The following is a 27,055-nucleotide window of genomic DNA, read 5'->3' as shown; positions in this document are numbered from 1 at the left end:
CTTCCTTCCTCTCTTGCAGATTTCTGTGTAACCTTTAATCTATAAGTCTATCCCTCCACTTCTCATCTTGCCCATCCCATTAGAGAATTCAAATTAAGCTACTCACAACTTCTTTTGTCTTCTATATCTCCTACCATACTCTGTTACCTTGTGAGGCACTGAAGGATTCACATTAGCAGGACACTTCAAACAGTTGCCTCCTTGAAAATAAAGGGGGAAATGAACCTAGGGAAGTCATATTCTAAGAGCAAAGGGCTAATGTTGTTCAAGATTAGCACCATGGAGGCAGAGGACAAAATCACTCTGGAAACGAGAACTGGGTTGACCTGAAACATTTGTGTTAGGCACCTCTCGGGGGATTATTTTCTTAAGATTATTATGGTAGGATTTATCACTTCTGTGAATTGCCTATATTATGGATTATGTAGGATTATGGTAAAGTTTTGTCTGCTCGCTGTTTCTCTTTGTTTGTTTGTTTTAATTCAAGATAAGGAGTAAACTCAATGGTGACATGATCCCTCTCAGGATTGGTCTAAACGAACCTCAGTTCACCTCAGGGTAGGGACATCTTGTCTCACCCAGGTGGTTGCTCATCCATCTAAGGGAAGCATCAAGCATGCAAACAGTCCAGGAGTTAACACAAGGGACACTATCCAGAGACATGCAGCTTGCTTGTATTAATGACACGGACAGAATGCATTGGGCAATATGAAGAAATTTGCCGTGGTGTATACTGATATGCATTCAATATTTTAAGAAGAGGCGAAGGTATTTTTTTTTCAAGTACACATGATGAAAGAAATGGAAACACTCTAGTACAAAGAAAGTAGGTTAAAGGATAACAAAAATAGTTAGTGGGATTCCCCAAGAAAATGTATCTTTACTAAGTTCTGCAACTTGCAATAACACGACGATAGTTCTCAAAGAAAGACGTCGCCTTTGAATCTATACTCATGAGGAGTGTCATTCAGATTGTGCTGAAAATAAAAACAACAACAAACACAGCAGCAGAAATCACTGCACTGAGTCCCTATGGAATCCGGAGTTCAATAATCAAACGGGGGCATCTACATGTAAACATTTTTAACATCTTTATCCGTGGAATAAACGGCCAAGCGGGAGAAGAAGGACACTCTGTAAACTCTTCCACTTTATTTGATAATTTCGTTTACTGGCTTATGATTTGTCTTGTGAATGCCAAATGCCCGTTTCTCAGCAGTGGATAATTTAACATGCGGCCATTCTTTCCACTTATGTCTATGAAGAACGCTTTGAGGATCGAAAGTACCACAAGAATCTCACTCATTAAATCAAATCTGCGAAGTCTAATCTAATCTGTCTGCATACTTTCCTCCTTGAAATAAGAGAATGTATGGTTTTGTTTTCAGAGAAGGGGGAGTTTTTAAAACTACAATATGGCCTCTCCCTCTCCCAGTATCGAGGCCTGAGTCATTTATTTTCAAGTGCCAGGAGACTTAGGTAAAGGATTACATAGCAACCTACTCTGCATTCATCTATGGCTTAATCCATGCTTCTTTACATGGTGCGTGATCATACCCCTCAGAGTTTCCTTCCGACTCAGAGACTCTGTCCCTGCGGCTGTTTTCATCCATCCACATCTGCCGCTACCCCGGCTCTGACTTTACATGTGTATCTTTTGCATTTTCCACAGTGTTCAGGGCTGATCTACCACAGTAGCGGTCTGTCAGTGAAATCTGGGGACTTCCTCACCAAGCCACGCACTGCTCCCTCCTCCATAAGCATCTATAGAGTCTTTGATTCTGAGCCCATCACCACCCAGCCCATCACCAGCCCAGATCCAGGAACTATGGAAGCACTGTTACGGAGGCAAACACTAGAGGGCGCACTCTAATCCTACAAATGTGGCGCTGCTGGTGTGGCCATCCTCCCAGGAGAAGGGGACTTGTTCTGGTTCCCTGAGGGAATCCACAGAGAAAGCTCAGTGCCCCAGTTTCTCTTCTCTTCGTGTGATAATTTCTACTTCAGTCAGGTCCCTCTCTTCTTCCTAGGAAGTCAATAGGCGGTTCTTCTAAACTTCCAGTTTGCAGCTAGAACAGGGAATTGTGGGTTGGCATTCCATAGACAGGGATGAGCTTCTGCTCTCTGTGGATATCATACTCTGCAAACACACACACACACACACACCAAACACACACACACACACACACACATACCAAACACACAAACACACACACACAAACACACACACATACACACACATACACACACACACATACACGCACACACACACACACACACACACACACACACACACTATGCTGCTCTCATCTCTAAACATGTTTTAAAGCTCCAACAAGTAAAGTCTTTGAAATTGTGCTTCTCCTAAGGACTCCAGGCTTCCTTCTCCGTGATTTCCTCCCCACGCCTTAAGAGATTCTCTTGCTGTCTTGCTGAATATCCTATATGGGGACTGTCTGGTCTGCCTTTCAATCAATTTCAGAGTCACTAGTACATTATACCAAATGGGTAGAGAGAATGAATCTCCATGCTATTCCAATGTTTTCATGTTGATAAATAATTTTTTGAACCTCATGGGAAGAATATGTGTTTTTACAGCCTACTTCCTATGCCTGATTCCTTAAAATAGAGCATGAGCTATTAATAACCTCTGCGAACAGTTCAGTCTATCTAAGGAACAGTTCAGTCTATCTAAGGAACAGTCCAGTCTATCTAAGGGGAGGCTGAGAAGTTACAGAGAACTCATGCTCATCTACTCGCTCTGATTGTGAGATCTACCCCACACGTTTCCCAGGCACTTAAGTATGTTCCAATGCTGGATAAATAAATGTAAACTACTAGGTGATTTGTGTGGTACACAGGTGAAGTTAAATCAGAAATGGTTATTCTTTATTCAGGTACCTATAATGCCCAGTCAAAAAATGCCAGGCTGGAAATGACAAAATAACTTATGTGACCCCTACGGATTTACCTATAACTCTCCCATCAAGTAAACTTAGCTTTGAATACAATAAAATTTCCAGTCTTTTGAAGGAAAGATGGTTCATCTTGGGGTCCATCTCATGGGGGGGAGGGGGCACCAAGGCCTAACACTATTACTGATGCTATTATGTGCTTACAGATGTGAGCCTAGCATGGCTATCCGCTGAGAGGCCCTACCAGCATCTGATGGAGATGACCCAGATACTTACATCCAACCACTGGACTGAAGTTGGGGACCCCTGTGCTTGAATTATGGGAAGGATTGAAGAAGATGAAGGGGAGAGCAACCCCATAGAAAGACCAGCAGTCTCAACTAAGACACGTGGATGCTTCCAGAGACTGAGCCATCAACCAGGCAGCATACACTGATCCTAATCCCGGAGCATATATATAGCAGAGGACTGCCTGGTCTGGCCTCAGTGGGAGAAGATGTGCCTAATCCTTAGGAGATGTGAGGCCCCAGGAAAGGGAGACACCTGGTGATGGGGAGCACCCTCTCATAGGCAAGGCATGGAAAACTGGGTTGAAGAACTGTGGGAGGGGGGACCAGAAGGGGAGGCAATGGCTGGAATGTAAATAAATAAAATAATTTAAAAGGAGAGAGAGAGGGAGAGAGAAGAGAAGAAAAAATCCAGTCTAGTATTTTTAACTAATTTAATTTATGTAGGTAGAAATTTTGGCAGCATATTTATCTGTACACCACATCCCTGTGTACCTTCCATCCCTGTGGAGTCAGGAGGACAGCATTGAATCTCCTAGGACTGGAGATATAGACAGTTATAAGATACCATGTGGGTTCTGGAAATAAAATCTAGGTCCTCTGGAAGAGCAGCCAGTGCCCTTAACTGCTGAGCCATCTCTCCATTCTAGAGTTTTTATACATACACTCTTAGAAGGCTCACCACCAAGACTGTAGTACTCCAAAGCTCCTTAGACATTGGTGAGATTTCCTTGTCCTATGCTGTGCACACACAGCCTGAGGAGGTCATGTGGTCAGAGAAGCTTGGTCTCTGGCTATAAAGGGAGTAAACCTTTTAGTGTGTGAATGGAAACACGCAGGACAAAGCAAACTATCATGGCTTGCAGAGAGATGGCTTGTGTTTTGCTTTATCTGATGAAAGTCCCTACCCAATTCACACACACACTCAAGGGTTAATGTACAGACTATAAAAAACAAACAGAGCAAGAAGCAGCTGTAGTTGTGAACTGATTTGCACATTACACAGTTAGGGACAATTCCCCCAATTCCAGCAGCAGGAAGGCAGGGGTCTTGATTCTCAGACAGGGTAAGAATAAGTCTGAACCGAATTACTTGGATGCAGACAGTTCTGGGAAGTCAGAGAGTAGGGTTATTTGGGAAAAAAAAATATTTCCAGAACAAGGAAATATTTTTAACTTTGCTCAAAGTCGAGTCGCTGCTGCACAACAGAATTACACATCCTTAGGGAGATATCTTCCCTTCACTTGGAGTGTGAAATTCTTGGCGATATCAACCGGAGCTTCACAAATGTATGAAGGCAGAGAGAACCGGAGACTCTGAGAATTTCAAAGCAAACCCAAACCGCGGAATACCATCCAACCATATCGCTCCCACCCATGCCCCTCAAGCAACAGCTACATGACCCTTGCCAAGAGCCACAGTGCTGCGAAGGGTCAGCGACTCTGTTGCAGCCAAAACTATTTTTAATTCGTGCACTGGGTGGCTGAATCAAAGAAAAACAAAAAAGGCATCTCAGGAGGCTAGAAAAAAAATGGGGCATATGGAAGTAGGCAGGATGTAGCGAGATATAGCTAGAGAAAACACAGTATTTCATTGGCTGCCTTAAAATTAGTTGCTAAAAAAATCCCTAGGATGTCCATGTTTGGCTTTGGAGGAAGGGAAGTCTTAAATAAGGATGGTAATGACAAACACGTGCAACATTCACTACAGAGTCTCCGCTCCTGTTCTCACTGCTGTGTAAGTTAAATTTTTTTTTCATAGCAGGCATCTTTAATAACCAACCGTATAAATTTATTATTTCCATATGTTCTCCTTTTTTTTTTTTTTTGCTCTAAATTCCAAACATTGCCCTCAAGAGCTTTCAAAAGCTGAATTAAATCAGAGGAGACAGTGAGCAATTTTGCACAAATACCTTGAGAATAAGAAACTTGCATCATATAAAAAATGGTGTGAATAATGCAACTGGCCCCTAATACAAACTTATTTTGTACCATTCAGTTCACCAATCAGGCTTCAAAAATGTAGGTGAGTTTTTTTTTTTTTTTTCCCACATAGATCTTTCTTGAGAGAGCATCACGCACTCCCAAGATTATCCCAATTGCATTTTCAAGCTTTTCCACTGAGAAATATCTTGCTTTTAACATGTCCCTTGAGGGAAAAACAGCTTAAGAGGTTTCAAATAAATAGCTTATCAACATCAAACACTATTTAATCAGATCAAACATGTTGTGTGATTTAAGCTGTAGAAAGGGTAAATTACTTTGTATTGGGTTTAAGATTGTTTAATTATAATGTACACAGTTTTGTACCTTGGGTTCTTTAAGAATATGCTTAGCTATTTTCTCATTATCCCTTCCATAAGGCTCTGACAATTACCCACGGATCATTCTTTTCTCCCTAGCTGTTCATGTATAACCATTGGCACTTCCAGTCTCTCTGTATTCATTTTAACATATAAAACACAAGGATGGGGAATTACCACTTTCCCTGTTGACATCTCACATTTAGTTGAGAATCACCTGCTTGGACTGCTCTCTGGGTCTGTTTAATAGAGTATTATGCCAGTCATTTAGCAAAATGTGTACTAAGGAGTCTTCTCGGGAAATACCCTGTGTGAAATGTAAGGTACAGTGCCCTTTAGAGACCCGCCAGCATTCAGCCACAAAAGCAAAGATGGCTGTGTTCCATGAGGACAAAAGACACTCTATGGATATTCAACAAGCAGGAACACCAGAAAATACACAGACTCCTACAAGCTAGGGGGTCCCAGGAAGTTTCTTCTCTGATAAGAGAAATCAATTTGTTAAACAGGGCTGGTATAAGAGCCAATCGGAAGGCTTCACCCTGACAAGAACACATAAAGGGTACTCCCAAATGTAACAACCGAGACAGACACACAAACGGGTGTACCCAAGGGACGGCCTCTCCTGTCTCTCCCAACCCCCAGGCTCATTGGAGTCAGAAGATGCAAAAATAATTTCTCTCGTTCCTTCCTTTCAGGCACTTCTTTCCCACTAACACCTAAGGGCAACCATGCATCATAGCCCTGGACACCTACAAGTAAATAATCCAGGTTTCCAGGGGGAGATGTGGCATGTGTTCTCCTTTCAGACTTCAAAGAGATGACTAAAGACATTGGCAATGCCTGACACCTGCTGATGGCTGGCTCCCAATGCTTCCAGCAGCCATCCAAAGTTGAAATGACAATCAGAAGCAGGGGTCAATTCCATGTGGGCTCCTGAACAAATGACAGAGCTTGAGACCTCAGTGACACTGTTGAGATTATGATCTCAGCACAGACAGCCTGCCTTTCATCCAGGGAGGGGGGGGGGCATCTCTGTGTTTGTGATTGAGATTGCTGTCAAATCAATTGCATGTGGACCACAGCCAATAATAACTTAGAAGCCAAAGGACATTCAGGCCAAGGTTTCCTAAGCCTTAGTGCATTAATGAATTAAAATGCTTTTTCGTATTTCTCTACTGTATTGTTTGAGGCTAGATAACAAAAAAAAAATACTAACTTTAGAAAGAAATCTAAAATACTAACTTTGAAGAAATCACATCTCTTGGTATTAATTAATTTGAAAACACAACAAATGAAAGGTCAGTCTTTCATATATAAAACCTTAATTCCCTACTAAACATTCATGATAAAAATGCCAGCATCAACAATGTTAATAAAATATCAATTTATAATCTCATTTTACAATACAAGATTTTACTATGTTAGTAGTTGAAGGCAAAGGATGAGCAAGCAAGGTTTTTATGATTTCCATCAACGTATGGATCACAGCGGACAGAGTGGATCCTGCCCCTGAAGTACTATTTACCCACTCTGTGCTCATCTCTAAGGCTGGGGAGTGTTTGGGCTTCAGTGCACAGCACCGGAACACACGTTCTGAAACTCACACATTTTAGATGCTAGTGGTAATGATTTAAGTTGATTTTCTGTTCATGTTTGATATCACATTCAGAGCATTGGTTTCCTTATATTTACCCTGTACCTTGAAATTATGAGAAGCTCATTTGCTTCAAAAGGTTTTTGAAAAACATCAATTACGACATTCCATACAGGAAATCCTTTTAAACAAATCTTAGCTTTAATGCTTCCTTCAAAATCTAATGTCACTTATTGAATTTCTATTTTATACTGGATTTGACAGTGACAGAAAGCACTAAGACCAAAGAGGTCTCCTCTGTGGGAAAGCATTCACTCCTCCACCTTGGGCATGATGCTACATTCTGAGCGTCTTCGAAGTGCCTTTCCAGCTGTCAAAGCAACATCTCCATTCCCTGCTTTTACTACGTATGTATTGAGAATTGTATAGTCTCTATTGACTGAGACGGATTTATTATCATTTCAGTTCAATAAGGTTTTAATTGCATTGATTTGTTTCTCAAATATAAACCTTTGAAATGCCGCCCATCCTGCATCCTCGGAATGAAGCCAACTTGGGCAGGTGTATCATCCTTTGTGCAGATAACTAGGTTTAGCTGTGTAAGCAGGAGTAAGGCTTTCTGGGCCTCTGCTGATGGGAGATTAGGGTCTGTGGTTTTACACCTTGGGCTAACTTCTCTGGCTTGAATATCAAGACAACACGATGTATTTATGATGGCTAGAAGGCATTCTGTCCCTTTCTGCTCTCCTGAAGACCTTGTAGAATGAATGCTTTTTCTTCACAAGTTCCTAGAAAATTCCACAAGTGATATGAGTTTGAAGTTATATTAGTGGTGTGTGTGTGTGTGTGTGTGTGTGTGTGTGTGTGTGTGTGTGTGTGTGATATGAAAGTTGAACCCAGGACTTTACACAAGCTAGGAAAGGGCTGTATCATTTACTTATAGCCTATGCCCTGTTTTTATTACTCACTTTTGGAGAATTGGTGAGATTTTTTTGTACATTTCTAATGAAATCCATAATGTAAGTCATGTGAGTTTGAAGGTACATCAGTGGTTTTTCTAGTATGAAAGTGGAACCCAGGGTTTGACTCCTGCTAGGAAAGTGCCGTGTTATATAGTTACAGCCAGTGCCCTGCTATTCCTGTTCATGTTGAGACACAGTGAAGTGTACAAACAATGCGCTCTTAGCAAAGGGCTTCAACTTGAGATCCTCCTGCTTCAACCTCTTAACATCTTGTCAGAGAATTCTGAGCTATCAATTTAATTTTTCTTTACACTATGTTTTATAGGACAAACTCAAACCCTAATTTGGTGATTACTTCTGCATTCCCAATTTTCAAAATCATGTCTCTTCTATTTCCTCTCTTCGATTTGGCAAGACATTTGTTGATTTCTATAGTTTTATCCAAAAAAAGAAAGGTTTAAAGTCCCTATAGCCTTTTTTCCCTTTTACTTTTTTATAGTTTACTCCCATTTTTTTTTGGGGGGGGGTTGTTTTTGGTGACTAGATAGAAGATAGAGATAGAGACAGAGACAGAGAAACAGAGATAGATAGAGACAGATAGAGACATACAAAGATAGAGACAAGGGGAGAGACAGAGACAGACAGAGACAGAGATAGAGATGTAGCGACAGAGATAGAGACAGAGAGAGACAGAGACAGAGATAGAGATAGACGGAGGTCAGAGGACACCCTCAGGTGTCAGTCCTTTCCCACCACCTTGTTGGCTACAGGGTGTCTTTACTCAATACATTGTTGTCATTGTCTTGCGGTCCAGGCTGATTGGCCTGAGAGCTTCAAGGGATTCCCTTATTTCTGCCACCCCTCCCATACCAGGAGTACTGGGAATACAGCTTTGAGTTGCCATGACCTGCTTTACACAGGTTTTGGGATTTGAACTCAGGTCTTCACATAAGTATGACAAGGTCTTTGCCCACTGAGTCAGCTCTCCAGTCCCTCTTTAATTCGCTTTTTAAAAGTGTCTTCAGTTCACATAAGTTTAACTTGCCTTTAACTTGCCCTAGACACGCCTAAAACCACAGATAGAAGCAACAAGTGCCGACGCTGCAGACCACAGATTGGGATGAGTAAGGTTCCTATCACACTATTTGGAAGGAAATAAATCATATTCCCCCGAGATTGTTCTGACCTGTTGGTTATTTAGAACCACATTGGTTAACTGCAAAAATGATTTTCAAACACTACTCTGTAGTTGAGTTTTAGATTGACTCTAATAAGATTGGCCCAATCCATCTTTAGCATGGCAAACCAAGTGATCCTTTGAAATATCAAAAAATTAATCACATTATTACATGACCCAAAATCGTCCACACAGTGTTAATCTCTCCAAAATAAAAACCAAAGTAATTAATGATCCCAGTAGACCTCGAACTTGCAAGCCTATCTCTGCTAGCCTTCCCTAGAAGCTGCTTCAGACAAGAACTGTGGAGTCGGGGGGTCAGCCTGCAGCTGGAAACATACAGGCTGTGCCTCTCTCATGGCGTTTGCTTCTGTTGGTGCCCTATGCAACTCAAAAATATTAACAGGAACCCTGAAGGTAGGGAACCTAAGCCTTGTGGCTAACACCCTGACCAGCATCCAGAGCAGGACAAAAAAGAAAGGTGGCAAAACAATGTGCCAAGTATTGTAGAAAGAAGAAATGAAAAGAGGTTTGCCCCAAGGTTTGTAACTTAAACAAATGGTAAATGTTTAAGGAGCAGAAACTGTCAATCAATTGCATTTCACGCAGTAAACAAATATGTGCAATAACTTCCTGCTGGTTATAAAGAATGGATAAACAGAAGAAAACATCAAATGGGGGCTGAGAGGCAAAGGGAGGCCATCTGATCCACCTAGTTACCATGACAACAGCCTCAAGCCCCTCCCTTTAATGACATCACTGTTTTACATTCTCTCTCAGTTCCACAAGAGAGGCCCCTTATTATCAGCCTATTATTGGCTGTCTCCCTAAGAGAACAGAAAATCAGTGTGGAGCAGGATTTATCTCTATTTTGCTGACTGGGGTAACCCCAGTGGCTAAAACAATTTCTAACCCATAACATAAACTCACTAAATATTGATTGAATTATTAATGAAATGGCCCTCTCCTTTTATCTTCAAACAAGCAGAAACTTAAATGCTCCCTGTGCTAAAACCAGAGCATTGAGTGGAACAAAAATCAAAACTACCAACAAGAATGATAATCGTTAATCACTGTCTGATGGCCACCAGGAGCAGTCGGCCAGGCCACCCTGGGCATCGGGATCTTGCTTCATTGATTTTACTTAATAGGTTTTGTAGTCTATCTAACATGCTGTCCAGATGCACTTCCAAGGTGGGAACGGTCAAATATCTTAAAAATCATTGTTGAGCCTGAGACAGGAGGAATCCATCCATTTGGCTCCTGAGCACACACTGCCATTAGGAATGTCATCATAAGGTAAGAATTGCTCTTGTTTATGAGACGAGCAATTCCTGGCCTGGAAGCGGGATCTGTAGAAATTTCTGAAGCTGAAAGTTTTCAAAAAGAAGTCTCCCTCAAGGTTCTCCTTCATTCTATATGGAGAGAGGCTAAAGAAAATAAAAGTATCGCTGGCCTTAAAAAAACCTGCCAGTGATATTTAGCAAGTAGTAAGCCCTTTACTTGTCCCTGTGGTTACAGACCTGTCAGCCCTTTCAGCCTCTAAAACTTTGCCTCTCAAGTCAACCACAGATGCTGGCTTCTGCTCAGCTATTATGAGAATAGAAACAGGACAGGGTTCAAAAAAGTGCTACTTAATTAAAACTTGCTCTGCATTCACCCCTGGTTCTTCCCTCACAAAGAACGGGAGCTGTTTTTGATCCTTAGTATAAGAAACAGACAAACTGCACACATAATATTATGTAGAGAGAGACCGAAATATGCTTAAAGATAAATAAAATGCAATCATGTGTCCAAGTTAAAGGAAGTGGTTTCTAAATCAGAATCCTGATGAGAGTATTATAAAAATCTTCATCCTGGCACATGTTTGACCAACTTCACTTATAAAACTTGGGGATCTGTCGTATACAAGGTTATCAAACCCAGACACTATTGTGGATGCCAACAAGTGCTTGCTGACCAAAGCCAGATATAGCTGTCTCCTGAGAGGCTCTGCTAGTGCCTGACAAATACAGAGGTGAATGCATACAGTCATCCATTGGACTGAGCACAGGGTCCCCATTGGAGGAGCTAGAGAAAGGGCCCAAGGAGCTGAAGGGGTTTGTGGCTCCATATGGGGAACAACAATACAGAAACCCCAGAGCTCCCAGGGACTAAACCACCAACCAAAGAGAATACATGGAGGGACCCATGGCTCCAGTTGCATATGTAGCAGAGGATGGCCTTGTGGGACATCAACAAGAGGAGAGGCCCTTGGTCTTGTGAAGGGCCCCAGTGTAGGGGAATGCCAGGACAGGGAAGTGGGAGTGGGTGGGTTAGTGAGCAGGGGGAGGGGAGGAGGTTTTTGGAGGGGAAATAAGGAAAGGAGACAAAATTTTAAATGCAAACAAAGAAAATATCTAATAAAAATATAAATAAATAAATAAATTTTAAAAAACAGTCTATTGGAAGTCATAAAATAATCTTATATTTTTCCTAGTGATAGGAAGTAACCATATAGCCTTCAGAATTTATCTGAAGACCGAGAGTAGATGCAGGGGCTATAAAATGTCAAGTAGCATGGAAAATTATCAATATTCTCAAAACTACAAGAAGAACAAGCAGACCTTTCCCCCGAGGCCTCCGTGCCCTCATGGTCTGACTCGTGCTGAGGCTAAGGAGATAGATAATGTCTCACACTCCACATTTGAAGTGCTTTCCAAACACTGTGGCTTAACCAGTGGGCACTCCAGTTATACCTTCGTGACTTCCTTTGCACATCCTGACCTTGTGAGCTCGGCATCTTATCGCATGAGGGTTTGAGTACTGCACAGAGCCACAAAGGACAATTTATTCCTGGAATAAAGGTCCTTAGTGACTGTGTCCTGCCCTAAGTAAACACTTATGGCCTGTACTGACATCAGAAAACAAACATGGTTTATGAAAACATAGATTTCTACAGAGGAAAACAAAGTTTCATTTAGGACCACTGTCAGCTCTAAGCAGATTCTTCTTATACGTTAATTCACTTCACATGAAACTGCTATGTTATATATAGGGTGACCAGGAGTTTTGTAACGCAGCACAAGATGATATTAAACCTTCAATTCTCCTGCCTCAAACTCCTGAGCTTCGAGGAATATAAACATACATCACTATTCCCAAATATATATATAAATATTAAAAGCATTAAAATTAATTACTGTGATACATTTTAACTTAATAAAATTCCTAATTCCTCCTCCTAGAGAAAATAGCACACCACCATGCAACCAGCCATTCTGATAGGGAATGAGACAGGACCGAGATGAATACTGTAAGGAAGATCACCACTGCCCTATCAATGTTAGGGGTATGAAAATTGTATAACATTGCACGGATTCTCAAAGCCATCTGTGTCAGCCCCTCTCCTGCAATCAAGATCATTTGATTCTATAAGGAAAGCTAAAACTAGCCAAGACTTGACTCCATATGATAAAGGTAAGACTCCAGTCACGTTTTGTTTTGGTATTTTTCATGTTATTTGTTTTTGTTGTTGCTGCTGTTGTTTATTTGTTCTTATTCTTACTTTTGTTTTTGAAAGAGACAAAGAACATGAAGTTCCATGGGTAGGGATGAGCTTGGAAAAGTTGTGGGAGGGATAATAAGATCAAAATATCAAGATAGATAGATAGAGATAGAGATAGAGATAGAGATAGAGATAGAGATAGAGATAGACATAGACATAGACATAGACATAGACATAGACATAGACATAGACATAGACATAGACATAGACATAGATAGACATAGAGATAGAGATAGACATAGAGATAGATATAGTAAAGAATCCAGTCATCCAAATACCAGAAGGGAAAAAAGTGTTCTTGGGAGTTGTATGACATGCTCAGACTCATGGGAAATTCGACAAGCCATAAACAATAGAGTCAAGAAAATGTGGAGCTGAGAAGCCAGGAAACAAATATGAAACCGTGGAAGCCAGGGGGCCATGGATTCATGAAAATATGAAGCCAGGAGACACACATGGAATCCAGGGCAAAAGAGAACATATATGTACCTGAGAGACAAATGTGATTATGGGACACGGGTATATCCAGGGACACATATAGAGCCAGAAATTCTGCACAGAACCAGGGTGTGCACATGGAGTCAGGAGAAAAACAAGGNCCTGGGGGGGGGGGGTACAGATGAAGCCAAGTGATGTGAATAGATCATGGAAGGACATACAGGGAGCCTGGGCATGTGAATGGAACCAGAGAACACACATGGAGTCAGGGAATACACAGTCACATACATACATGGAGTCAGGAGAGACAGAAGGAAACATGGCTCATACACAGAGCTGAGAAACATACATAGATTTCTAAGACACACATGGAGCTGGGGCGCATGCATGAAGCCCAGCACAAGACAGTGTTCTTGTCACATCTGTCACCGACACTCCTGTTTGACATTGGAGAGAGCTGATGCTGACTAATTTATATTTTCTCAAACCATAACGGTAAGAGAGAGACGGAGCGCAGGCAGTCCCAGCAGGCACAGAGTCTGTGGGGATGTCAAGGGAAGAGTGGGAGTGGGTAGAAAAGTGAGCAGATATGGCAGCTAGAGGGGACAACAAGAAGAGGACCTCAGCATCCTGGCAAGAAGTAGAAAGTAGCTCTCAGGTCTGATCCTCCTCATCACCAAGCACAAAGGGCCAGCACATTAAAAACATGCTCAGTGCTTTCTTGTCTGACAAAGCAATGCTTATAACACATGCGTAAATATGATGAAATAATTACATGATCCAAAAGAAAGACACAGGATCCATGAAAAACCCTTGCCCATACCGTGGTACAGGAATAAAAGTCCAAGTTTAAAATTATTTGACCACTTAGGAAGGGTCCCCTGTGCAGATAAGGTACTGCTCCCAGCTAGTAATCACCATGGCTCGGAAAGACAATTCCCCTTATTGTCCTTCCCAATCTCTTGGGGCAAGGCATTACTAATCCTCTATCGAGCATCCATAAGCTTTTCCATAAATTCTGAAATAATTCTTGGGTCAATCAATAAACTTGTAAGTAGTAGGACCTTCTACAAGATCACCAAGGAGTTAAAAATAAAGATCGCTGGGTCCTGAGAGTTGAAATCAATAGTGCCCTGCCTGGTTCTGTAGACAGAAGCAATCTTAGGCATTAATACTAAATGCTTCCAACAAAGACCCTGATGAAATGCCCCAAGTCGGTCGGGATTTTACTGACTAGGACTTTGCAGTGCATGGACTGATTCACTCATCAGGGCTCTTTCTGTCTGCATAATGATAAAGCACTTGCTGTAAGTCCGTTTCAATCAGTGGAACACACTTTCTACATAGCCAGCACGCTGGGTAAACTTTAATCAATAAACAAACAGAAACAGAATAAGGTACAATTGCCCCAAGTAGACTTGAAACATTGAAGGCTAATTCCAGTGATGGTCATGGGACTCAGTGAGCATGCTAAGAAATATACTTTGTGACGGGCCACTCTATTTTCCCATTTATTGGAACAGATGTTTAGGGAAAGGACAGGCACGTCGGTGGGAAAGGAATGTTGGCTATGGGCCAGGGTATTTTAGTCGCCACTGTGCATTCAAAGATAAATCTTCCAGAGTACGAAGCCAGGGTGGCAGCCTTCAGACACAGCAAGCTTGGGAGACAAGCTTGTGCCAGAGCATGTGAGACACAGCACTCAGTAAGAATGGAGGAGCCCACGGAGGTGAGGACTTCACTGAGGGTGGGGAGCAAGACTGCCAGAATCTTCAGCCCAGTCAGGTAGGCCCAATCAAGACCCTGACAAACTGTGCTGCATGACATTAAGGTGTTGGCCTTGGCAGACGATTCACTGCACTCACGACCTCTTATACAGAATTCTGCCAGAGCATAACACTAAATCATGATGTTTAAAAGCATGTGGAAATCAAGGTTTTAAGTAAGACTATCCAATTTCTTCACCCTTGTCAGTGTTTTGGGACAGTTTCTCAAACATTCAAACACAGTTGGTTCTACATTTAAAAAAACAAAAAAAAACAAAAAAAACAAAACAATGTTCTTGTGATAAAGTGCTGACCAAGTCCAACTTGAGCTACTCTGAGGCCTCCTAACACCCACAGGGAATCTTTTGTATGTTTTATCTACAGTCTTATCTTTTTTCAGAGTGCCACTTCCTTCCGAGAGCCTCCGGGCTCTTGGGCATCACCTGTCTACTCCCCAGGAACGCCAACCCCACCTCGACCCACTCTCTGTTAGGCGTCCTGGGTGCTGCTTCAGTCTAGCTCAGTGGAGGTGGAATCTGCTTCCGACCAGCTAACGTCTCACCTGTTCTCAGGACCTCCCCCACTCCTATAGAGCAGTGGCCACACTGGCTCCCCCTACACACACACACACACACACACACACACACACACACACACACACACACTCCTTTCTTTCTTTAGCCTCTTTCTTCACCTGGCTCCTTCCTGTCTTCACTAAGACTTACTCAATAATGCCCCCTTTCAAAGCTATTTCCCGTCTTCCTGCCCCTGCACGACTAACATTTGTGTCTCCTTGGATCCACACATTTATCTGTACATGAAATATATTTTACTTTCTCCCCCCTACACAGCCTTGGTTAAGCAACATGATACAGTCTGTGCTAGGCCTACACAAAAACATCCCCTTGAGTCTTAAACAGTGCCACAGTGTGAAAATTGCTTTTCCAGATGAACTGTTTGAGACCAGGTGACACTGGATTTGGATTAGCCCTAGTACAAAGTGGCATGGTACAACAACAGAAGACAGAAAAATACAGGGGCAAATTGTTGACAGCATATATCCTAAGCCTAGGAGACAGGTCAATGCAACTGTGAACCAAGGCAGACTGCTGCTGACACAGAAGCAAGTCCTCTCTCGAGTCATCAGAGAGAACGCAGCCTCATTCACATCATCATAGGAGACTGCTGGATTGCACACTGAGAGAGACGACATCAAGACATTACCCAGTTGGTGGTAGTTTTGCACCAACCCTGGGAAAGCAATGCCCAAATACACCCATACTGAGAGAACAGCTGAACTGGACATCAACAGTCCAGATTTTCAAATGACAAACTCTCAATGCCAAAAGAAAAGACCCAGGGAAACCAGGACAAGATGACTCCTCTGGACTCTGGCCCATACTGAACCTGAACACTGCATTATCGGACTGTCATGGCCAACTCCTTCTTTAAAGAATCCCTCACTGAGGTCTGGAGCTGCTCTCAGCTAGATCCTTCCTTCGGGGGCTCAGAGAACTGCAGACATTTCACTCCACAGGTGTTAGATCGTTCACATCTGCCTCCCTTGTTGACCATATTTGGAGTGAAGATCCTAGATATCAACAGAGCTTCCTCATCTCTTGGGTCCTCCATGCATTATATCACCCACCACAGTTCTCTTCCATTTCTAGGCCCTCCCACCTCCATGTCTGCTTTCCTGTACTTGTTACCCGTCAGACCTCAGTTTCTCCTTCTCCCTGCCTCTGATCACAGCAGCAGCCCCAAAATGGGCTTGCCTCCCTCCCAGTGGAGGTTGATCTTCAGACATCACCTTGCCATGCATATCTAAGCTCTCCCTAGGTGAGCCTGACCCTCTTTGCCTCATTCCCTCTCACCTAGATATGGATGCTGTGATTCACTCTGTGCTGGGCATTTTCCAGGACCTGTGATGCACATTTCCCCATTTGAGCATTTCTTAGTGCTGTTCATTTCCTTTCTTTAGAATGTCTGTCCCTTCACGGGATTCATAAACTTTTTCTGGGAGCTCTTTGGGACTCAGCTCTGCCGTGAGCAGTTCCCAGAAGCCTGACATAAATGGTGCTAGGCCGGTGGCTATCTTACTCCCATGGTCCTCTCCTGGGTTCCATGCACATGACAAAGACACCTAACAGACTGTGCTGTGAGAAGCTGCTGGTTCTCAGAGACAGGAGCTTGGCCTCTATGGAATCAAGACTTTGCACAGGCATAAATGTTGTTAGTAACAGGCAATCATTATATGTTTATTACATGTTCTCCCAAAACTAAACATAGGCAACTTAAGAGGTGGGGAAATAACTCAGCGGTGGAGTGCTTGCCTAGCACTGGGAGAAAAGATAATTTGCAATTCTCTGAGATGTCATTTATGAACTGTGAGGTAGACTCAGATCCAAACCCTGACAGAATAGTCTGCCGGCAAGGTTGCTGGGAACAGAGCCTTAGACAATGCTACCTTCATCAGACACAATCTGAAAAGTGCAGCCAAACCACCCAGGAACTTTTAACCTAGAATTCCCAGCCCTTGAAATCTTTTCCATTGCATCTCTCAGTGATGAGTTGTTAACAGGAACGGAGAGCATCATAGCAGAGAGCCTCACCACAAGAAGAACACCGGTGTGATTGCATTCATCCTCATACAGACCTTTACTAAAGAGTGCCAAGTTGTATGTACCTTTTATGAAAGATTACCCCCTTTGATTATGTTTGTGTGTGTAAGGATGCATGCATCTTTGAGGTATGAAAGAATGAAACCCATGAAGCATAAGTAAAGGTTTACGTAAATGCAGCGGAGAACTCAGTGCAGAAAACAGAAAAGAGACATCTATGAACATCACTCATTCCACTGATTTTACTTTGGTTCTCTGAAAAGCAAATGCAAAATCTAAGGACCAGAATAAACTGAGTTAGGGGTTGTTGGCATAACTATACAGAATGAGACAGCTTTCCAGGTCTTTAAAGTGGTGATTTGGATTTAATTCCTAAGTGAAGTACATACACGGAAAACCAAATAAAATGAGAATAAACGTCTCGAAGGGTTCCAATGACTACTAGGAAATAGTTTGCATAGAGTTGCTCCTCTGGAAATGACAGAATTGGAAAGTGAATGCTGTAACATTTTGCAATGGTAGGCACACACTGTAATGATGGAGTGGTGGGCACACACTGTAATGATGGAGTGGTGGACACTCACTGTAATGATGGAGTGGTGGGCACACACTGTAATGATGGAGTGGTGGACACTCACTGTAATGATGGAGTGGTAGGCACACACTGTGATGATGCAGTGGTGGGCACTCACTGTAATGAGGGAGTGGTGGGCACTCACTGTATAAAAAGAAAGGAAATGAGTGTTGCCCTGCAGAAGGATAAAGACTCCATCCATTCCAAAAAGAAAGAGAGGGTAGGGTGTCAGATGTTCATACTCTGGAGCCTAAAGATGGCCTAAACTCATTAGGAGTTCATAGGATTGGTTTTCATACATGCTTTTCTTAATGCTGTTCTAAAGAGCCTTAAGTGCTAGTGTTCCAAGCAGGGGGAGGACAATCCGCAGACCTACGTGAGGAAGGAGGTCAGAGAATAGGAGTATCTTTGATTCAAGAGACTGAAAGTTATCATGGATCTCAGATCCAAACTCAAGATGAACCTTGGCTGAAAGGGCATCATTCTAATATCCCCAGGGCAAAAGAGTAGCCATGAATTAAAATCTATTAATTATATGAAAAGTCATGTGTTGATATGATGCTGATCAATAGAGTAAGAAAAACAACAGGAAACATGACGTCTCAGATCTCCTGTTATGACAAATGGAGGAGCCATGTCAGAGAAGCCAGCTACCAGAGTAAAAAAGAAAACACAACAGAAGCTATGGTGTAGGTAAGCCAGGGCCATGCCTGTCCTGTTCCAGATGTGCTGCAGGGTTGTTCAAAGAGCAGGCGAAGGACAGCTGCTTTATATAGAAGTTTCTAACTATTAGATGAAGAAAAGATGCTAAAACTAGAACATCTCAGGCGTGCTTCCATTAGCCAGTGGCTGTGACTAACTGCCAGCTGCCCACAGGATGCTCTCTGCCTAACAGGAAGAGTTGACAGGCACTGGGACATCAAAAAGATGCCAGTGTGACTTCCATCAGGGATAATGTCACTTCAGAATTACAGGGACTCAGGGGGATACACAAAAACTCTAAAACACTTGGGATGTGCAGAAGCTAAACTGTATTAGAAATCCTGTTTCTTTAAAAGAAAGTGGGTTTTTTTTCCATGGAAAATGAACAAAAATGTCGTAAAAAAAAATTTAGAGACATCCAAGAACTAAAAAAAAACTACTTTTTGCACTTAAGGTAGATCCTTGTTTGACCCAACAGAATTCATGACCTTGTGAATTCATGACATAGTTTTAGGAAATTTGTAATTTGGGAGCTTTTCCTTGTCTGACATAATAAGAATATCATAATAGCTACAAAAGCTACAAATATGATATCCTGAATTTGCATAAAAAAATTGACAGGTGTGGGGCAAATCATGGATAGACATTTAAATGAGAAAAAATAGAATGTAAATTTATAATTGAGGGGCTTAGATTATTATTTCTTCTTCACATCTATATATGAAATCTGTGAAACAAAGTTTTGAAACTAGTGAAAAATTATTGGAGGGGTTAATAAAATGCAGTGTCTGACTTGGGCTGAGCTAGCCACTTGCTGAGTGGAGAGGCACAGTTTATGTTTAGTCGTTTTCCCACTGTGAATGGTTCAAGTGTCCAGGCCATGAAGCCCTTCCATAACTTCTGGGAGATACTAGAAGAGAGAATGTGCCAACAACTCTCTAACGCTACCACACTGAAAACACACTTCACACAGAATGGATTCCACTGCATTAGGACACTAGTTAAGGACAAAGGGGCTCTTCAAGACAAGTCCCTGGTTTCACTGGGAAATGCCAAAGAATTCTTTTCTTCCCTGTCTTATTAATGTTTAGTGGTTTCAGCCACTGACCTCAATGACTGGGAGGCCTACAGCACCTACATGAAGATGGGACAGAAGCATCCACAGAAATCCAGTCTGGGATCCTCCAGGAGGAACTACTCCTTCTAGACATGAAACTCTTACAATTTATCTTCATTCACACAATTACTCAGGGGAAGTCACAAACAAAAAAAGCAATATCCATGGGATATTACAGTAAACATGGGATTGAATTTAAGCTATGGTCTTGTTATATCAATATAGACTATTCCTTACCTTTGTAAGAGACGACGGGGTGCTCAGCTCTCTGGCATTTGGCAGGGTCTTGTGTCTCAGGCCGAGCGAGTCTCCACACACCCAGACTTGAGAACAGCCATGCAAGGATGCAGGCTCCCTTCATGGTGGGCAAGGGGTCTCTGACTCTGGGAACGTGTCTTCTGCGAAGCTCACCTTCTCCTCATGTGTGAAAAGTACCTACAACACACAAGAGAATGATCCTATAAATATGAGCTCAGGTTTTGTTTCCTGGTGTGTAGTGTTTTGGGAAAGTCCTACTACGAACTTTTAAGTTTATAACATGTGATGACATGTGATGTTAGAAAACACAAACAGCTGACCTTGAAACTAGGTGATGCTTCAGTGTTTCTTCCTCCCACCTTGTGTGTGTGTGTGTGTGTGTGTGTGTGTTTGTGTGTGTGTGTGTGTGTGCGCGCGTGTAGGTGTGGGTGTATCTGTCTGTCTGTCTGTGGGATGGGGAGGGGTTTGCCTGATGTGTAGGTATGTGTATGCATATAAGGTTGTGTGTGTATAAGGGTGTAGGAGTATAAGGGTGAGGGTTTGTGTACAGTATAGATGTATTGTGTGCTGTTGTGTATGGATGTGTGCAGATAGGTATAGGTATAGATATGTGTTTGTTGATGTGTGTGTTTATTGGTATGTATCAGTTGCTGTATGTGTGTGTGTGTGTGTGTGTGTATGTATGGATGGATGGCTAAGTATGTGTATGTATATAGTATAGATTGTATGTGTATGGTGTAGATGTGTGTGTACCGGTATGTGTGAGAGGGAATGGGTGTGGTCATATGTGTAGGTTGGAAACTGCTAATTAAATTTGAAGTCCCCTAGGACTGGATAACCTCTGGGCTCAGCGCAATTTAGGAGACTCCCTTCACTGGCAGGGTTTCTCCTTCGCTGACCTTGTCTAGGGAATTCTAACCCCCACACCTACACTGCTACCTGAGGAATGTCAGGTAGCCTTAATTAGATTGCAGGATCAATTTTCTTTCTCCTGATAAGTACCAGTTCAGCTAGCACCTGAGATTCCTGAAATGCTTCTCCCTTCTAATGAGGCACTCCTTGTAACCTAAGCCCTGAGCCAATGACCTTTGTTCGTCCTGGATGCCTGCCTTCAGTGCCCCCAAACTTTATAACCCTTGAATCACCCTAAGTCAAGTTAGTCCTAGAGGTGTGGTCATTCACAGGACTTACTCAGGGCTCTGAACCCCACCCTCACCTCACTGTCTCTGCTCCCACTGCCCATATGGATTGCATCAGCTGACAATCTATGAGAGTGCAGAGACCCACAAGTGTGTATGTATACAGTATAGATTTTGTGTGTATGAATTTGTTATATGTTTATTAGTATTGTGTATGTGTGAGTGTGGGGGTGGGTGGGGGGTGGGTATGTATGGGTGTATATGTGTGTGGGGTGTACTGGCTGGTTTTGTGTGTCAACTTGACACAAGCTGGAGTTATCACAGAAAAAGGAGCCTCTCTTGAGGAAATGCCTCCATGAGATGCAGCTGTAAGGCATTTTCGCAATTAGTGATCAAGGGTTGGAGGGCCCCTTGTGGGTGGTGCCATCCCTGTACTGATAGTCCTGGGTTCTATAAGAAAGCAAGCTGAGCAAGCCAGGGGAAGCAAGCCAGAAAGCAGCATACCTCCATGGCCTCTGCATCAGCTCCTGCCTCCAAGTGCCTACCCTGTGTGAGTTCTAGTCTTGACTTCCTTTGGTGATGAACCACAATGTGCAAGTATAAGCTGAATAAACCCTTTCCTCCCCATCTTGCTTCTTGGTCATGATGTTTTGTGCAGGAATAGAAACCTGATTAAGACAGGGTGTGTATGGGTATGTGTAAGTAAATGAGCTAAGTCAGAGACAATCCAAGTTTAAGCCCTCCTAGGTCACACCCTTCTTAAGTAAGGGTGATTAATTGCTATGGTAGTTAGTTATTGGGTCTTTCCTGGTAAGTCTGTCTTGGCCTGCTTATGCAAATAGAGTTGACATGTAGTAACTCAGTCACTCCTTATCATCCATAAGACCCTATTTAATAAGGCTAGACTCTGCCTTTTACCAATAATCTGATGAATGTTATAGCTCACAATTCTTATGAATCATTTCAATGACATTATAAGTTTATAGATTATATATCTGCAAAACCCATGGCCAAGTGTGCTTCAAATAGAACATAAATAGAGCAACTACCAGGTAGAATAACAGGATGTGTCTAGACAGTAAAGCACTTTCAAGACTATGAACAAAGCATGCTCTATAATAAAGTAGGCTTACACAAGTAACTGTAACCCAACTTTTTAGCTTTAAAAGAAGCGAGAGTGCCTTGGGAGTAAGGAGGGTGCCCCTGCCAAGGATAGGCTCATAGGGGTCAGATTTGAGTTTAATACTGAATGGTAAAGAGGATTTCAAGAGATAGGGATTGCTGGAAAGTTGTTCCATATGGAGGGGAGAGGATGAGAGGACAACTGTGGAGTGGGTAAACAGGTGAAAGGCGGCCATAAGCACACTCTAGAATGCTTTGTTGTACTTGGTACAGGAGCCAGGCAATGCAAAGAGAACAGGGGAAGAGCAGACTATAGCTTATGGTATGAAAAGTAAATGCGGTAAGGTGTGAGGTCTTAACTGTTAGGCCATGAAGCAGTCTGGACAGGAAGATGTAGGCAGAGCAACAGAGCAACAGGAGGGTGAATACGTTGATTTAAATTTACAGCAGTTGTTCAAAAAAAATTATATAAAAAAGAAGAAACTGTGGCTTTAGACTTTGTAAATAACAATCAAAAAGCAGAGGCAAAGAGTAGCTAAGAGTATGGCTGATCAAATGGCTACAGATGCCAACTTGTCCCTGCCCTACCAGGACGGAGGGCCTCTACCCTGTGAGTCTGAGCTGCTTGGTAGCACCCTGCTAAGCAAGTCACACAACAGAAGTCACAAATTCTAATTACCAAGCCAGGCCCTACAGCATGATGACCACTTCCTGCCATCCAGTACACATCCTTGGAGAATGGAGAAACCAGATCAAAAGTCAGTTTCCCTATGATTGTCTCCAAGAGAGCAGGTAGGTAGTTTGAGGGCTAAAACCCACAAAACCCAGCTTGTCAGTCACCACTGCCGAGACTGCTGAGATTAAACCTGGAACACGCTGAGGGTCTTCAGCATGTGTCACAAGCACAGAAAAATACCCCAACTGAGCCCTTTCCGAATCCCTGAACACCAATATGTAAAATATATTTATAATTTCTATTGTTTTAATCTACTTGATTATGGAGACAGAGACATAAATATCAGGATATGACTACTGCTATTCATTTAAATAGTACGCACAGATGGCCTCATATAATGAAAATATAATTATTTGGTGTTGTACATGCCAGGATAGAGAAGCTGAATGGATACTTTAGAATATCCCATAAAGTCCAGGTCAGGTGACAGGGACAAAAATCAGAACTAGCACATAAAACCTAGATAGGTTTAAGTGATAAATGAGGTTGATCTTCATTGGGGGGGGGGCATGATAGACAAGGAGGAGGTGACATTACATGATAAAGGTCACTGAATTTGGACCAAAGGTAATCAATCAACAGGTAGTATGTAGGGGTTCCACAGAGCAAGGAAAATAAAAGGCAAAAACAAAAACAAACAAACAACAAAAAACCAAAACCTGAACTGAGAGAAGAGGAACAAAATATAGCCCTCTTACATTAGATGGCCAGAGAAAATGTAATAAAATAAGTTCACACTCAAAATCTGGGAAATGCCAGGACTGAGAAAGCCATTTGGGAATCAAACACACACTACCATGCAGTGGTCAAGGCAACAGTATACGGTACAGGGCATTTAAGAGTGATCAGGCTGTTTTTCACAAGAGGGATTGTTACACTGAGAGTGGCCTGCTGCAGAGGGCCCTGCTGCCTCCTGGGCTCTCTTCACTCATGCTCTCGTTAACATCACCTTGCCGTGGTGTGTATGCCACAGTGGATGGTGCAGCAGACAGAACCTCATCCATCCCCACCCCTTGACTTCAGATTTCTGCCTCCAGCAAAAATAATTTATTTTCTTGGAGAAACCACCCAATTTCTGAGATTATTTTACAAGGGAGGAAAAAGGACGCACCCCCTGGTAATTAAGTACAGTCTGTCTTCTGAGAAAGTTAAGTGTGGAGAAGAGATTGAAGATTTAAGAGGGGAGGGTGAAGGGGGTCCCTGCCTGGCAGCTGAGCACTTGGGAAGCTTGGCCAAAGGATTATGAGGTCAATACCAGCATGGACTGCATAATGAAACACTGTCAAATAAGTAAATACATACATAAATAAAGAGGCACTAGAGAAGTGGTATGTGAGAGAAGAGACAGAAACATTTGAAATGAGAAGGTACTAGAATAAAGAAATTAGTTAATGAAGGGAGAAAAGCTTTCATCCTTAAAAACAGGGGACATTTTTATATTATAATATATATTACATATATTATAAGATTTATATTATATATAACAATTATATATAATATATACGATATACTAAATTATAAGATTTAGAAGTAGAGAAATACATCAAGTTGGTAGTCTATCTAATGTAAATGTCTCTAAATTTTTTTAGTCAAATAAGTAGGAATTTCTGATGACTAAATAATTGATGATCAGAACTTTAAGCACTAGAAAATGTGAAGGAGCTAAACTTTGGAGCTGATAAAAGTAACTCTATCTGAGTGTTTCTCATTCACTATTGTTTACTGAATGTCAACCATACACATCGCTACATGCATGTATAAATACATGAAGGAGCCAAGCAGCATAGTGCAGAGGAGGCAAGCTTTAGAGTATCAGTTAGTAGCAATGGGAGCACAGATATGAAGAAGCGTAGCAATGAGACTAAGGTCGAAGGTTAAGGTCCACGATGATGTAAAAGATTCTAGGAGTTCTCATTGGATGAAATGCTCAGGTAGAGCAAGAAGCAAAAGAAGGGACTACAAACCAAAGCAGCAAGGGACTACAAACCAAAGTAGCAAGGGACTACAAACCAAAGCAGCAAGGGACTACAAACCAAAGCAGCAAGGGAAGTAAAGAGAATGGGGGGTGGGGGTGGGGATGGATATCTGTCCCCCCCTGAAGATCCCTCAGACACATAGCATTGTAACATATACAGGTTCATAGCTGCTAAGTTTTCTTGAGTTAAAAAATTAAAAATATGCTTTTTTCCCATTAAACAACAGTCTAGAAACCCACTGTGAAACAGCATATCTTCCATTTTCCCCCTGCGGTGAGATTGAAGCCATAAAATGTCAGCAATGGATGGATCTTAAAATACACATGACTGAGGAACTTGCTAACCACACAGTTCAGGGAATTAGGTAGCCTAACTGAAGATTTTCACCTATCAAACTCCAGTCCCCAGTCACACACACCCAGCTCTGTAGCAGACCACTTGCTGTGCCCCTTCCCTTTCTGCCCCAATCACTAGCAAATCACCCAGATTGATCTTCCCCCTCCAGCCTTCCCTTCCCCAACTCCTCTTCCTATCTCAGTCTCTATCAGCAGCAGATACTCCCTAGGAACCCTCAGGCCACACAGGCCAGGAAAGAGGGTGACCTGATTGCAAAGGTTTACCTCCCCTTCCCCTCCTCCAATGCAATGTCCCAGTCACACCCACATGTTTTTTTGTTTTGTTTTGTTTTGTTTCGTTTCGTTGCTTTGATTTTTAGCAGAACACCTGCTTTTGGACTCTTATGCCTGCCTGATCCCATCACCAGATCTTCTGCTTCAACCTTTCTCCCCATTCATTCCTTTGTCTCAGCCCCTTATTCCAAAAGGAACGCCCTGGTAACTCTCCAGCCAAGCCTGCCTACAAACTCATGGGCCAACTCACTAATCAATGAAAAATAGGACCAGGGAGAAAGGAAAACGTTTCTAGAATTGAATCAGCTTGTAAAGAAAACATATAAGTTTATAGAGCTAAGTGAATCCGTGAAGGATTTGGAGAGATCTCATACTTGTAATGTTATAACAGCCCATCTGAAAGATCTAGAAAAAGGAGAACTCATACCTAAAGGGAGGAAAGGCAATAAATAATCAAACTTAGGCATTAAATCTAAAAATAATGAAACAAACAAATATACAAGGGATCAACAAAACAAAGAACTGGTTCTTTCAAAAAATCAGTAAGATTGACGAATCCTTAGCTAAATTAACTAAAAGAGAGAGAAGAAACAAATTAACAAAATGATATATGAAAGGGGGTGTATAACAACAACTACCAAGGATATCCAGCAAATTGTAAGAACAAAATTTGAAAACCCATATGTCACCAAATTGGAAAAATATAAAAGCAATGGATACTTTTCTTGAGACATGCCACTTGTCAAAGTTAAATCAAGATCAAATGATTAATTTAAACAGACCATGATTACTAGTGAAATACAAGCAATGATTAACTTTCCTAACCAATAATAGCCCAGGGCCAAATGATTTTAGCACAGTTTTTTTACCAGGCTTTCAAAGAAGAGTTAATGCCAATACTTCTCAAATTATTTAACAAAACAGAAACAGAAGGAATATGGCCAAAGTCATTAAATGAGGCTGTAGTTACCCAGGTATCTATACCACAAAAGGATCTAGTAAAGAAAGAATTACAGACCATTTTTCCTTATGATCATAGGTGCAAAAACACTCAATTAAATACTTGCAAACCAAATTGAATAACATATCAAAAAAGATCATCCATCATTATCATGTAGGTTTCACCCCAGAAATACAAGGATGGTTCCACATACATAAATCAAAAAATGAAAATCATCCTATAAAGAAAA

At 41.9% G+C, this 27,055-nt stretch overlaps 1 protein-coding gene across 2 annotated transcripts in view; it reads right to left on the bottom strand.

Moving 5' to 3' along the window:
• The window catches only part of Sema5a (semaphorin 5A), a 359,154-nt gene that overhangs the window by 181,319 nt on the left and 150,780 nt on the right, over window positions 1–27,055 (bottom strand). For both annotated transcript variants that reach the window (XM_021208315.2, XM_029543945.1), the window contains one exon: window positions 20,243–20,440. In XM_021208315.2, the coding sequence (XP_021063974.2) occupies window positions 20,243–20,366 (124 nt within the window). In that variant the 5' untranslated portion in view covers window positions 20,367–20,440. The remainder of the gene's footprint in view (window positions 1–20,242; window positions 20,441–27,055) is intronic.

The sequence above is a fragment of the Mus pahari genome, chromosome 11 (assembly GCF_900095145.1).
Source record: "Mus pahari chromosome 11, PAHARI_EIJ_v1.1, whole genome shotgun sequence".
Taxonomy (NCBI): domain Eukaryota; kingdom Metazoa; phylum Chordata; class Mammalia; order Rodentia; family Muridae; genus Mus; species Mus pahari.
The sequence above is the reverse complement of the archived record's forward strand: the minus strand, read 5'-3'. Positions and strand labels throughout refer to the sequence as shown.